At 41.6% G+C, this 15,454-nt stretch overlaps 1 protein-coding gene across 1 annotated transcript; it reads right to left on the bottom strand.

The window, feature by feature from the left end:
- Positions 1-316: 316 nt before the first annotated feature.
- dusp6 (dual specificity phosphatase 6) lies at positions 317-8,801 on the bottom strand. The gene is made up of 4 exons (XM_020919172.2): positions 7,762-8,801; positions 6,565-6,738; positions 5,509-5,772; positions 317-1,734 (listed from the first exon to the last, which is right to left on the bottom strand). The coding sequence occupies exons 1-4, from the start codon at positions 8,162-8,164 to the stop codon at positions 1,421-1,423; spliced, it is 1,155 nt and encodes a 384-aa protein (XP_020774831.1). The 5' UTR covers positions 8,165-8,801; the 3' UTR covers positions 317-1,420.
- Between the last annotated feature and the right edge of the window lie 6,653 nt (positions 8,802-15,454).

The raw sequence follows: 15,454 nt of genomic DNA, 5'->3' as shown, positions 1-15,454 counted from the left end.
CTTAGTTCTTTGGATTATGTCTTGTCAAGGTATTTTAAGAGGAAAAAGTAGGATATTTAGTTTTGTTGGCCTCCACAAAATATCGCAATAAATATCGTACCGTGAGATGTATATTGTGAAACTATTGGGTAAATGTCGTAAGAGATTTGGATATTGTTACATCCCTAATCGTGAGCTTTCCCATGATATCGCAATAAATATCATACCGTGAGGTTCATACCGTGACCATATCGGAAACTTGAATACCGTTTCACCCCTACTAGTTTTGTTTTTCACATTTTTAAGACAAAGAATGAGAGAAAGAGTCAAGAAAAAGTATGTAGTCAAAATAGCAATTTATTAATAAGTTATCATCTTTTTACATTCAGGAGAGTGAGGGGACGCCCGTATAAAACCCATCCAAAATCTTTCTTTTTCAAAATCTCCCAAAAAATCAGACATAATCCCTGAAAGGCTTTTGTCATCCACGCATCCAAAACTTCAAACCCAGAAATCCGCACCAAAGACCTCAAATTAGGTTTTCAAAAGTTCAAATAATCTCTGAATATTTGGTGTGAAATTTCTGAGTTTACAATTAAGGCTTTTCTGACATGATTTGTGAAAGAAGAAAGAACCAATGCCAAATAGACCAAGGTCCATATAAAGCAAATATATTACATAATAGTACAGAATACACAATTATAAAGGTGCACTGTGTAACTTTTCCGGTAAGGGGTATGCACGGTTATTGTTTTGTCTGGAATGTTCCGCAGTATGACATAAAACCAGTCTATCTTGCTTTTATTGCTAGAAAAAAAGCGTGAAAAATCCTTGCTTTGAGCGAGGTCCATGTAGTTACAGACGTTTAATGCCATACTGTGGAACATTCCAGGCAAAGCAATATTTCGTGTTAAGTATCAGGGAAGCGCACCGTCCATCAGAAAAGTTCCGCATTGCACCGCATTATGGAAAGCCTATTTGATTTTTGGCATAATAATCTGAACATACTGATCGTCACAGATAATAATATAAAGTCCCCAAAGGCGTAAATGTCTAATAATATGATTTATAGACAATGTATAAATGATTAAAACACTCCACTTAAGGTAAAAAGTTCATTGGTGCTAAAGTAAAGCTGAGGCAAGTCTTCACGGAAGACATGAGTCTGATTTTGGAGGAATTTCACCCCAAAATTTCAAAGTCCAGAAATAGATTTTTGAGATTTAACGTCCGCATGTCTTTGGCACGCCCCAACAATGTCTCAAAATGTCCGTGTAGCAACTTCTCCAAATTCTTACGTTTAGTTTCGTGAAAACCGAGTGGTGGCTTTCAAACTAAACTCCGCCCCAAATTGCCGACAAATTTGCCGTTACAACAGACGACTCAAAAAGTGAACATTTCTGCAGATTTTCAGCGAATTTCAAAATTTCCGGTTCGGGTTTCACGTGGACTGGATGGGGTCGAGCTGGAAGACGTTGTGATTGGTCGGCGTGGTGAAATACAGCTGCTGATTGGCCGTCGCTATCCGGTTGTCGCACGGGCTGTTTACTCCGAGCGTGCGTTCAAAGTCCAGGAGCTGTCCCATGAAGTTAAAATTGGGCGAAATGTTGGACTTTTTGGTTTTGACGATGTCGTAGGCGTCGTTCATGGAGAGGTGGAGCTTCTGCATCAGGTACGCCACAGTGACGGTGACCGAGCGGCTGATCCCGGCCAAACAGTGAACGAGGACGCCGCACTTCTGACCACGAGCTTCGTCTATAACAGAGAAAAGAGAGGGGAATGGTTAGCATGGTGGCTAATGCGCTAAAACTGTGAAAAACTACAACATGCTAAAGCTAACCGATGATAAACCTATTTTTGTTGCTTTTTGTTTACTCTTGTTTCCTTTTTTCCTTCTGCCCACATTTTATGTTATAAATTTGTGAGAAGGAAAAGTTACCCTGGTGGCTAATACGCTAAAACTACAATATGCTAATGCTAAGTAATAATAAACCTGATTTATTTACATTTTTGTTTGTTTTTGTTGCATTTTTTCCACCTGCCCGCATTTTTGTTTGTCTAATAATAAAAATAATAATACACTGAGCTTATATAGTCCTTTTTTGGACACTCAAAGATGTCTAATGTGGGAAAACTTAAAAAAACTACAACATGCTAATGCTAACCTAATGAGAAACACATCCACCCAAACATCATGAGGACTTTTGAGGACTTTTTTTTTTTTTTTTTTTGACTGGTTGTTACTTTACATAGTTTGTTACTACTCCACTACTCGTGTTGTTGTTATTATTCTCTCTCCCTCCCTCCCTCGTGTTTTCTCTCTCTTCTCGTCTTTTCTTTCTAAATGAGCGCTTTTGTAAAGACTGTCCCAGATCCTCTTGAATGGGACTTCCTTCCTGTGTGCAGCTCCAGTTACACCCCTCCTCCTCCCATCTCTCCGTTCTCTCCCCCCCTCCACCGGACGTGGGGCTTTCTCTCTCTCCCCTCCTCCTCTTCCCCCCTTTCTCTCTCTTTTTCTCCTCCTCTCTTCTCTCTGTCTCCGTCTTTCTCTCTCTCCTCCTCCCCCTTTCTCTCTCCTTCCCCTTTTTCTCTCTTTTTCACTTCTTCTCTTCTTTCTGTCCTTTCTCTCTCCTCTCTGTCTCCCTCTCTCCTTCTGCTCTCTTTCTCCACCCTTCCCTCTTTCTCTCTCTCTTCCTCCCTCCTTTCTCTCTTCTTCCCCATTTTTCTCTCTTTTTCACTTCTTCTCTTCTCTCTGTCTCCCTCTTTCTCCCTCCTCTCTGTCTCCCTCTCTCCTCCTCTTCCCTCTTTCTCTCTCTCCTTTCCCCTCTTCTGCTCGTCTTCCTATTAAGCCTTCTGCAGCCTTCTCTCTCTTCTCTTTCCCTCTCTCTTACCCTCTCATTCTCTCTTTCCCCCCTCCCTCGCTCCCTCCCTCCACCGGACGTGTGGCTCTAGCTCTTTTCACCGGCGCACGGAGGGTTTCGAGTTTCCACACTGGCTTTTGTTAAAGATTACACAACCATTTAAACAGACAGAGAGAGGGGCCAGAGGGAGGGACGGAAACACGCTCGTATGATCACGTCTAAGATCACATTTTATGACGGGAACTGCCGATAATATGCAAAAAAGTCTTAACTTTGCCTGGAATGTTCCACAGTATAACATTAAACTCCTCTGCTTTACATGTATTCAATTACAGGTTGATTTAAAGCTCAAAATGACCTACAAAAAACAGCATTGTGACTGTGAGTGGGGTCGCCTCTCAACAGATCTGACCTGTAAGCTTGGTTTGGTCGCCATGGTAATAGAAAAGTTTAATGCAATACTGTGAAACATTCCAGACATAGAGAATATGAGAACTACTTTTCAACTCTAAAAAGGAATTTTATTTTATTTATTTTTTTACACGTACAATTTTGATTTTGAAAAACTGAAAAGTATAGTCGTCTTGCTAATGGCACAACAACATAAAATTATTGTAAAACTGGAATAGAACATCCCAAGTGTTTTCTGACAAATTTCAAAAGTGATTTAGTTTAGTTTTGTTTCTGTTTTGTTTTTTGTGCACAGTGTACCTTGACTCATTAAGATGTTATTGTTTTTCTAGTAATGTTCCACAGTATGGCATTAAACATATCTATCTTGAATTATTCCGTTAGACATGTTTTATATTACTCAAAACTAGTTCTTGAGGTCAAAATATGCCCACGGTGTAATGCCTTAGCACGTTAGTTGTCGTAAGCGTTACGGTGAAAGTTGCGAAAAGTGCTCATAAACTCATTACGGTGAATAATTCAGGATGCTCTGATTGCATAAAAGTAAGCGAGGAATAATTTTGGACCACTGCAAACTAGTTCTGTTTTTTTTTTTTAAGACCGTAAAAATCGCGCGGGTTTGTCGTCTTTCCGATCATGATCTCTCGTTTCTTTGCCTTCTAAAACATGCTCGGAAGTCTTTAGCCCGTTTACAGTCCCGGGTCACTTTCATTGACTTCCTGTCGGCTTCATATGACACTGTTATTTTGGTTTGCCCTCCTCCTCATCTCCTCTTTCTTCCTCCACTATACAGACTTTACCCCAATGTTCCTCCAGCCACGACTCACACATATAAAAATAAATGTAAATAAATAAATAATATTAAAAAATAAAAATAAAAGCCACTTCAGTCGTTTTGGCATGGTATAACTAAACCCGTGCGTTTCCATCTTTCATAAAAACTGCGAACTACAGTTTAGACCTCGACAAACATCAAATCTGAAATGCACAGGATTCTAGGATTAATTTATCAGTTAAAATTTCAGCCAGAAATGTTAATAAATACTTGTATAAATGGTTGCAACAAAATGTTACTAGAATAGACAGCTCACTTGGCTAATCTGAATTGCATAATCAGAACTTCCTGTTACAGATAACCCGTATTACATTGATAAGATTACAACATGCGTATCTTTTTGATAAAGCTGTTTTAAGTTTTCATTTCAGAATTTTGTGTTAACATAGTAGCAGTAGATTTTAATAGTTACATTTTCCACTAGCTTGGTCTGTTAGCGTGTTTAGCATCGCAGTGTCTTTTCCTATTTAGATTGCGCTAATTTAATGCTAAAGTCAAAATGCTAATGAGTCACTGGGCTGTTGAACTCAGAACTAAACCAGGACTAGACTAGGATAAAACCAGGACTAAATTCGGAACTAAACCAGGACCAGGCTAGGATAAAACCAGGACTAAACTCAGAACTAAACCAGGACTAGACTAGAACAAATCCAGGACTAATCTCAGAACTAAACCTCAACTAGATTAGGACTAAACCAGGACTAAACTCAGAACTAAACCAGGACAAGACTAGGATAAAACCAGGACTAAACTCAGAAGTAAACTTGGACTAGACTAGGACTAAACCTGGGCTAGAACAAGAACTAAACTCAGAACTAAACCAGGACTAGACTATTCACTAGGGAACATAAACACAGAATTTTGGTGCTGATCAAACGTTTTACTAATTTGAGTGGTATTTTGCATGTTTTATTTTTATTTAACCAAATTAAAATGCAAAAATTACTCTTTAAGATGTGATATAATGTTGTTACCTCCTCAAAAACATACCCGGAGTTGTGTTTTGTTTCATTCACACATGTCTGAGTAGTCATTTATTGTTCCATAAATGCTCTGTTCCACCTTGTGATGTCATGAAGTGGCAGTTTTCATGTTAACAGTTACTTTTTACATTTACTTCAGTAGAAATTGGCAATTCCAGGGCTGATATTGTCCAAATGATTCTAGCGTAGGTGTATGAAGTTTAAAAACACAGCAGAGTATTACCACGTGACATCACAAGGTGGAACAGAGTGTTTTCAGTTTGAGAGAAGAACTGTTTGTGTGTTAAAAATGTATGAATGAAACAAAACACAACTCCAGGTCTGTTTGCGACGAGGAAATATATAACATAGATCGGAAATGAGCATTATGTGAGCTTTTTAATGCCATACTGCGGAATATTTCAAATGTAATAGCTGAAGTATATTTTGAATCTCTCACCGATGAAGCTGATGGCCTCGGGGAAGAACTGGGACAGGTTTTGGCTCCAGTGGTCGGAGATGGGGATCTGCTTGTACTTGAACTGGCCGGCGTTCTCAAACAGGTTGGGCAAGTTGGGCGTCACGTTCAAGATGTATTTGATGCCGTGCTCCTCGAGAACGTCCAGGTTTGTGGCGTCTTTGGCACAGCCCAGGTAGAGGTGAGGCAGGATCTCCACCGGGAATGACGAGGGAGGGTTGGATAAGGGACTGCAGTCTGTGGATTCTGGAAAAACAGGAGCAGAAATTTAGTTGTGTTGTGGAAATTCTAAAAAGTTAAATTCGCAAATGTTTTTCCAGGTCATTTCTGTTAGTGATAACGGTCCAAGGACTAAACTCTGAACTAAACCAGGACTAGGCTAGGATGAAACCAGGACTAAACTCAAAACTAAACTTGGACTAGACTAGGGCCAAACCAGGACTAAACTCAGAACTAAACTTGGACTAGACTAGGAGGCAAACAGGACTAAACTCAGAACTAAACCTGGACTGGTCTAGGACTAAACCAGGGCTAGAATAAGGACTAAATTTAGAACTAAACCAGGACTAGACTAGGACTAAACCAGGGCTAGAATAAGGACTAAACTCAGAACTAAACCAGGATTAGACTGGGACGTAACCAGGACTAAACTCAGAACTAAACCAAGATTCAACTAGGACGCAAACAGGACTAAACTCAGAACTAAACCTGGACTGGTCTAGGACTAAACCAGGGCTAGAATAAGGACTAAATTTAGAACTAAACCAGAACTAGACTAAGACGAAACCAGGACTAAAGTCAGAACTAAACGTGGAATAGACTAGGACTAAACCAGGACTAAACTCAGAACTAAACCGGGACTAGACCAGGACTAAACCAGTACTAGAACAGGACCAATCTATAATCTGTATTACAACTCCAACTAGAACCAAACCAGGTCCAAAACCGAATGTAAACAGACCCAAATCGTACTGTTTCCTGATATAATCCACATCACAATCCAGTCCCACGTGTCCTTAAACTGCCTTCCGGACCCACCTCTGTCTGTGGCGCTGCTGGGGTCTATGTCAGACTCGATGTCCGAAGAGTCCGAGCTGATCCGGAGCCCACAGAGCCCCAGGACGGGAGCCGGGGGAGAGCCACAGGGAGGGCAGCCTTCCAAGTTCGTCTCGCACAGGGAGGGGTACTCTGCGTGGAACTTACTGAAGCCTCCTGCGATGACAAAACCAAGAGCTGTGTTTCAGATGCAGTGATGGAAGATGTACTCAAGTAAAAGTATCACTATGTAACTTTTTGGTTACTTGCTCTGCCTGGAATGTTACACAGTATGATATTAAACAGATCTATGTTATTTTTATTCAATTACAGGTGGTTTTATAGCTCAAAAACATCTAGAAAACAGGCGTTCTGACTGTGAGCGGGGTCGCCTCTCCACAGATCTGACCTGTAACTTGGTCTGGTTTGGTTTCCATGATGACAGAAAGGTTTAAAGCCATACTGCGAAACATTCCAGTCAGTGAAATAACATCTAAAAAGTAAAAGTATTAAAGTATCTGTTTAAAAATGCACTTAAAGGGTAAAAAGTAAAAGTATTTTGTTTTGTTGAGATTTAATAAAGTTTGAAATTTAGCGATTTTGATCATGAAGTTAAAACCATACTTCGGAACATTCTCCTTGTATGAGGCAACATTTCCATGGAAACAGCAAAGCGGAGTAAAAGTCAGGTTTGTGGAAATGCAAGCCCACTCAAAGTAAGGACACATGTTTTTTAATGCAATAAACAATCAGTCCAATCTGTTGTCTACTTTTCAGTTAAAATGTTCAGTACTGTGGCTTTCTATACAGCCCAAACAAAATATATGAAAATAGCATTGAATAATTTTGTTGTTCATCTGCATAAGCTAAATACTAGATTATGCATTGCCGGCTGTTATACCACAAAACGTATGAATGATGCTAATCTCGCAGCATTGATTGTTTGAGTGTCCTAGTTATCTGCGGATGGAAATGTTTGCACAAAGTAGCTTCCTGTTGAGCAAAAATGCACCAAAGTTCATCTTGATAAGGCCCCAGTGCACGTGGATTTATATTTATTTATGCCAAATGTGCAGACTAAGATGACATGTTTGAAAAATTAAGTCGTTGCATACTAAATTACAAGCACAAGTAAGCAACAAAAGTACAAGTGCCCCCCCCCCAAAAAAAATTACTTTATAACCGTAAAGTTCGCCTCACCTTCGAGATAAAACGCCTTATATCCTTCATCTTTCATTCTCTTCAGCAGCAGCCCGAGTACCGAGCCACCGTCCGTGTTCTCGTTAAACTCGCGGCTGTACTCGTCATACAGAACGATCGTGTCCGTTTTGCACCGGCGCACGAACTTCTCCCGGTCCTCCCCGTTGGAGAGCAGCGCGCGCACGGGCAGGTTTCCCTTCTTCAGCCGCCTGAGCATGAGACTGGGAATGGCCACGTTGATCGCGCTCTGGACGTGAGAGGACTCGTACAGTTCTTGCGCCCTGCAGTCCATGAGCAGCAGGCCCTCGCGACGGGAGTCCATCTGCTCCCGGAGCCACGCGACCGTCCGCCCGTGTGCGACCGAGGACTCGATCTGACCCGCGGGCCGCAGCTTGTCCAACATGGTGAAGAACGCGCGAGCGAGTGGGTCTTCTCAAGAACGAAAAGAAACAGCGACTGCAATATTATACGACTGGAAACTGATTCATAAACAAAACACTGAAGTCCAGCAACAAACGTAATCTGGTACAAATGTCCAAAAATACGTTACAAAAATCCAGCTGAGAAAGAAATCGCGAGCCACTGTTGGATTCTGCGTAAATGCGTCTTGAATCCGGGACGTTTTGGGTTAAAAATGATTCATAGAAGATCGGCGTCTGCGCTGCGATCGCGTCAGACACTGAAGCAATGCAACGAGACAAGGGCCCGACGCAAAATATTAAAAATACAATGCGTAAAACTGAAGAGTCAATGTTATTCGTTGTGTTGAGCAAAAATAGTCCGCGCTAGAAGTGATTTGAGCTGCGAAAGGAGATCCGAGCCGCTCATTCATGGGATCCTGCAGTTTTCTCAATGGCTCGTCCCTCGTTGGATTTTTATAGCTCCATAAATGTCTAAGTACAAGCGATAAACGGCCTCGTGTGCTTCTTATGCGCAGTAGACAATCCGAATGCGCTCTGGTGCCGTTTTGGAGAGGTTAACCACGCGTAATAGCGCACAGCTCCTCTCGTGTCCGCGGTTTCGCAGTGAATCGGGTCTTTGCGGCACTGTGCGTCTGAATGGTCTCTCTCCAATCGCCTCCCCATTGGTCACGGGCAAAGCGCTCGGCCAATCAGCGGCGCGCACGGACGAGGTCGCTGTGGAGACGGGGGGCTGGGCGAATTGTTAATGAGTTTGTCATTCACAAAAAAGAAGTGAGAGAGAGAGAGAGAGAAAGAGAGAGGGAGGGAGGCGGAGGGGGCGAAAAGAGAGAGGAGAGAGGAATTTCCGCTCCGGATCAAGTGAAGCAAACAAACACAGGAGAGAGGAACTGGAGGGGGGAGAAGGGAGAGGGGGAGACAGACGAGTGAGCGGAGAGGAATGAGAGCAGAGAGGAGAGGAGGAGTGGAAAAGGAGCGGAGGGGGTGATAGAGGAGGGGAGGGGGGGAGAGGAAGGAGAGGAGAGGTGGAGGAGAGGAAGGGGAGGAGGGGGGAGAGGAAGGAAGCGAGGTCACATGAGAGGCTCAGTTACAGAGTTGCATTCTTCACTCAGGGCAAAACATTCTGTTCTGTGTGCGCCCTCTCCAAGGCCCAAACACCACACAGACAGGGCTCCGAGATCTCACTGATACTGGGACTAAACCAGGACTAAACTGTGAGCCCTGGACTACACAAGAACTAAACCGGGACTAAACTATGAGCCCAGGCTACACCAGGACTAAACTATGAGACCGGACTACACCAGGACTAAACTATGAGACCGGACTACACCAGGACTAAACTATGAGACCGGACTACACCAGGACTAAATTATGAGCTCAGACTTCTGCAGAACTAAATTAGGACTAAGCTGTGAACCCGGACTACAGTGGAACTAAACCAGGACTAAACTCTGAACCTGGACTAAAGTGGAAGTAAACCAGGACTAAACTATGAACCCAGACTAAAGTGGAACTAAATCAGGACTAAACTGTGAACCCGGACTACAGCGGAACTAAATCAGGACTAAACTATGACTAAACTATGAGCCCAGACTACAGCGGAACTAAACCAGGACTGAACTATGACTAAACTATGAGCACAGACTACAGAGGAACTGAACCAGGACTAAACTTGGACTACAGCGGAACTAAACCAAAGACTAAACTATGAACCCAGACTAAAGTGGAACTAAACCAGGACTGAACTCTGAACCCGGACCAGAGTGGAACTAAACCAAGACTAAGCTATGAGCCTGGACTACAGCGGAACTAAACCAGGACTTAACTATGAACCCGGACTACAGCGGAACTAAACCAGGACTAAACTCTGAGCACCAATAGCATCAATAATAAGTCAGGACTAAATTAGAACTAAACCAGAACTATAGGACTATACCAGGACTACACCGGAACTAAACCAGGACTACAGGACTATAAACCAGGACTAGACTAAAACTAAATTACAGGATGACTGGAACTAAACCAGGACTACAGAAGTGGAATACACTTATAATAAACCATAGCCAAAATTAGATCTAATCCAGAACTACAACAGGATTACACCAGATCTAAACCAGGATTAGGAATAAACCAGGACTACGGGAAATATAAATCAGGATTAAACAGGAACTGAACCAGGACTACACCAAATCCAAACCAGGACTAAACCAATATGATATTAGAACTGAACAGTAATCTATATTTCCATGGAAACAAGCTTCTCCGGGTGAAGTAAGGGTCAGATTTGTGGAGATGCAAGCCCGCTGAGAGTAAGATGCGTGTTTTTTTGAGGTTTTTCAGTGCAATAAACGCAGCCAAAATGGAAAAAAAGAAAAGAAAAATGGAAAAGTACAGGCTGCTACGATTAAACTGCATTGACTTTTGTGTGTAAATCATTGATCGTCTGTTTATTTTTTAGTTTAATGTTTGATTCGTTTCCTTCCTCCTCTGTGTATGATCCATCTGATGTCATCTAAAATACCTGGAAAGCGTGGATCAAAGTTCAAAGTCCTATATTACGTGAAATGGACTCAAGTTAGAATTGTGTTACCTCACCAAAAACACAGCTGGAGTTGTGTTTTGCTTCATTCGCACATGTTTGAGTAGCTCCTTTTACATTTAATTCAGTAGAGATTGGCCGAGCTGAAATCATCCAAATGATTCTTTTTCTCTCGTCTTCTCTTCCTCTTCTCCCTCTCCTCTTGTTTCTATTCTCGTCTCTCTCCTCTGCCTGAGCGTGGGTGAGGAGCTAACACAAGCGTTCACACAAAATGGACCAGACTACATTCAAATGGACTTCTGAAATGTTCCACAGTAATGCCATACTGTGGAACATGTACTCTACTCCAAACAATAACATGTCTGTGTATCTATATCATGGATTCATTTAATCACAGGTGCTAATATTGTTAAAATACATGCTCATTTGTGAGAGGGGGGTCGCCGCTCCATAGATCTGACCTGTGACTTGTGGTACCACCTGTGTGTCTTTAAGGAAACAGACAAAGCGATAACATCTTGATTTAGACAAGCAGGTAGCAGACCCTTCACGAGAAACTTCACGAGACTTAGGGCCACAAGAACACTTGCAAATATTTTATCAGAAGTGCCTTTTGTTTAGATGGTGATGATGTTTTTTAGGGCTTAAAAACACAAAAATCTGAAAACACCCTCCAGAGTGGAAAAGCTGAATACGCACCACTGTAGTGTTTCCGTCTACACTGGCCAAGACACAAAACTCTGGTCAGATTTGCTCACGTTGTGTAAGCTTTTACGTCACATACATACAGTACACAGAAACAACCATGTCGGATCATTTAATAAATATACTCTAAATAAAATCTAATAAACTTACACGAGGCATCCCAACAAATGTAGAGAATCTGTAGAGACACTATAAGTGAACAGAGAAGGATCTGCAATTACCTGTCAAATTCTGGATGCACCAGTTGGTCGCAGGCGAGCCAGACGACTGTGGACGAGACCTGGAGAACCAGTCGATGGTGAAACAACTGTGTAGGAGTAGCTGATGAAAATGCCTGGTGTGAAAACTTCTGTATGTCCAGAGATGCCCTTTTTGCTTTAAGTACATGCAACTCAGTCGAATTCCACACACTTTTGCGTCACCGTATGCACTCAGATTTCCTCCAGAAAACGCTCATCTAAACGTGAAATTAAAAGTGAAGACGCAACGCCACTTTTGCGTCTTCTGTTCAGACCCTCATCATATAAACGTAGCCTAAGACAAACTTTATTGATCCACAAGGGAAATTATTTGACAAAAAAGTGACACAGTGCAGCTTTAATGTGGGTCAGTGTGGGGGGGAGGTGGTCGTTCACACTAAAATGGGAAGCATCAAATTAGCAGCTTTGAAGCTAATGATTTCAGGAAACAGGTCTTCCCACAGGAACAATAACATTAAAGGAAGATATGTGTCAAATGCAGCTTTTACTGAGCACGACTAACGCTGATTCTTATAAACAAAAACACTGCACATGTAGTTCGTGTTATAATTTGGTGCTTTGGTTCTTAAATGTGCTTTCACACTAACAGTAGTTGCACCAAACGTTCCATCCAAACCAGAAGCTCTTAGTTCAGTTTGTTTTTGTTGGTGTAAAAGCATCAGTCACACTCAGATCTGCACTAACTCTGGTGTGGTTCCGTAGACAGTGTTGGGAAGGTTACTTTTAAAATGTATTCCCCTACAGATTACAGATTACATACCCCAAAATGTAGTCTGTAACGTAATCTATTAAATTACTTAAAGTGAGTAACGTAATCTGATTACTTTGGATTACTTGATTTGCTGTAGAGTAGCAAAGATGAGGAAATCTTCACATAAGATAAAAAATAATAAATAAAATAAGACCCATTAAAAAAGACCAGACTTTCTTTAACGGTATTAAAAATATTATTGATAGACTGCATGGTTTAGTCCTGTTAAATCCTGTTTTAGACCTGGTTTAGACCTGGTTTAGTCCTGGTTTAGTCCTGGTTTAGACCTGGTTTAGTCCTGGTTTAGACCTGGTTTAGTCCTGGTTTAGACCTGGTTTTAGACCTGGTTTAGTGTCCGGCAATGAGTGGAATTACCAAACAAAAAATAAACAAAAAAACAACAAAAAAGGGAACAGCCCAAAATGTGAAAACAGGAAAATACCGCAGTGTAATCCATTTATTTCAACCAAGTAACTGTAATCCAATTACCACTCACTGAAACAGTAACTGTAACTGAATACAGTTACTCATAATTTGTACTCTGATTATGTAACTCCGGTACATGTAATCTGTTACTCCCCAACACTGTCCGTAGGTTTGCGAGTCCGAGCTCCCCGGGTCAGGGAGGCTCTTAGGCAGGGTTCAAGAAACCATGTCTGCTGGAGACCGGCCTCCGCTTGGGGGACTTGACTGACCCACGCCGTCCATACTCCATGAAGAGGATTTGTGGGAAGGTCACTGAAGAAGAAAGAGAAGGAGTGACAGGACGGAGAGAGAGGAGAAAGAGAAAGGGGGAGACAGAGGGAGAAAGGAGAGAGGACAAGAGAGAGAGTAGGGAGTAAATAGAGAGGAGTGACATGAGAGTGAGAAGAGAAAGAGAGGTGAGAGAAAGCGAGAAAAACAAGAGAATGAGAGAGAAAGGAGAGAGGGAAAGAAACAGAGAGAAGGAGTGACAAGAGAGAGAGAGGGGGAGAGAAAGAGAGAGAGACGGGGGGGTAGAGAGGGGTGACAGGCGAAAGAGAGAGGGGGAGAGAAAGAGAGAGAAAGGAGAGAGGACAAGAGAGGAGAGAGAAAGAGGAAAGAGATGGGGAGACAGAGAGAGAAAGGAGAAACGGCCAGGAGAGAGAGAAGAAAGAGAAAGGGGGAGCGAAAGAAAGAGACAGGAGAAAGGACAAGAAAGAGAGAAGAGAGAGACGGTGGAGAGAGAAAGAAGAGAGGACAGAGAGAGAGGGGAGAAGGGCAGGAGTGTGAGTGAGAGTCAGATGTATGAGATAAAGTGGAGCCACCTCAGCCTCTCTGTCTCTGTCTCTGTCTGAGAGGGAGTGGACTCAGAACAGAATGAACTGACTTTTTTTGTTGTTATTTATATTTATTTATTGTACAGTTTCCGTAAAGATGTCCACACACACATACAGTCTATATTATTATTTTCTGTTGACATCTTTTCTGTCTTGCATGTCTTTTCACGTGAGCCTGTGTTCTTTCTCGTCTAATCCTCTCACTCCTTTTTAGAACCATAAAGTGGTAGACTAAGGGAATGTGACAATCGGCTCCAGTCAAATGAAGCTCACTGAGGCTGCGGTCATGAGGAAAATTTGGAGCTGAGTTCCAAATTCGAAAAAGGAATTGATTTACGGACAAAATAGTGAAATAAAAACAGCAGGATCACGTAGAGAAGGTTAATACGAACATTTTAAGACCAGAATGAGGAGACAGCAGCAGTTACAGACAATTGGAAGCGGAGTCGGTGGATCCGGATACGCGCCCATGCTCACTTCCTATTTGTAATGTGGCGGCGATCAGGTTAGCTTTGTCCTTTTATATTTACAGTCGATGGTGTGTCCTCTCGTGTGAGCTGGGGGTTCGAGGTGTCTGTGCCCGAGGTCACGTGACACATTTACATCCTAAACGACAGGGAGACATCCTCAGCACTCTGCATAATGACTCTGTTTAATGACTCTGTTTAATGAGTCTGCATAATGACTGTTAATCCTCTCGTCTGCGCTCGTCTCCTGCCTCACATTACTCTCTTCTCATGCAAATCAGACACTGAGCTGCTCCTGTCTGCTCTGCTCCTGTCTGCTCCATGTAGTAGTAGTAGTTGTAGTAACAATAGTTATAGTAATAGTAGCAGTGGTGTTGGTAGTAATAGTAGTAGCTGTAATGGTAATAGTATTAGTAGTAGTAATAGCAATAGTTATAGTAGTAGTAGCAGTATTGGTGGTGGTAGTAGTAATAGTAGTAGTAGTAGTAATATTGGTGTTGATAGTAGTAGTAGTAGTAGTAGTAGTAGTAGTAGTAGTAATAGTAGTAGTAGTAGTAGTAATAGTAGTAGTAGTAGTAGTAATAGTAGTAGTAGCAGCAGTATTGGTGGTGGTAGTAGTAGAAGTAGTAGTAGTAGTAGTAGTAGTAGTAGTAGCAGTAGTAGTAGTAGTAGTAGTAGTAGTAGCAATGTTGGTGTTGATAGTAGTAGTAGTAGTAATATTGGTGTTGATAGTAGTAGTAGTAGTAGTGGTAGTAGTAGTAGTATTGGTGATGGTAGTAGTAATGGTGGTAGTAGTAGTACTAGTAGTCATAGTAGTAAAAGTAGTAGTAGTAGTAGTAGCAGTATTGGTGATGGTAGTAGTAATGGTGGTAGTAGTAGTAGTAGTTGTAGTTGTAGTTGTATTAGTAGTAGTAGTAGTAGTAGTAGTGGTAGTAGTAGCAGTATTGGTGATGGTAGTAGTAATGGTGGTAGTAGTACTAGTAGTCATAGTAGTAAAAGTAGTAGTAGTAATGGTGGTAGTAGTAGTAGTAGTAGTAGTAGTAGTAGTAGTAGTTGTAGTTGTATTAGTAGTAGTAGTAGTAGTAGTTGTAGTTGTATTAGTAGTAGTAGTAGTAGTAGTAGTTGTATTTAGTAGTAGTAGTAGTAGTAGTAGTAGTAGTAGTAGTAGTAGTTGTATTATTATTATTATTAGTAGTAGTAGTAGTAGTAGTAGTTAGTAGTAGTTGTATTATTATTATTATTAGTAGTAGTAGT

The sequence above is a fragment of the Boleophthalmus pectinirostris genome, unplaced genomic scaffold, assembly GCF_026225935.1.
Source record: "Boleophthalmus pectinirostris isolate CB_2022bp ecotype Guang Dong unplaced genomic scaffold, ASM2622593v1 HiC_scaffold_2, whole genome shotgun sequence".
NCBI classification, from domain to species: Eukaryota; Metazoa; Chordata; class Actinopteri; order Gobiiformes; family Gobiidae; genus Boleophthalmus; species Boleophthalmus pectinirostris.
Note: the sequence above shows the minus strand (reverse complement) of the source record. Positions and strands in the feature narration are given on the sequence as shown.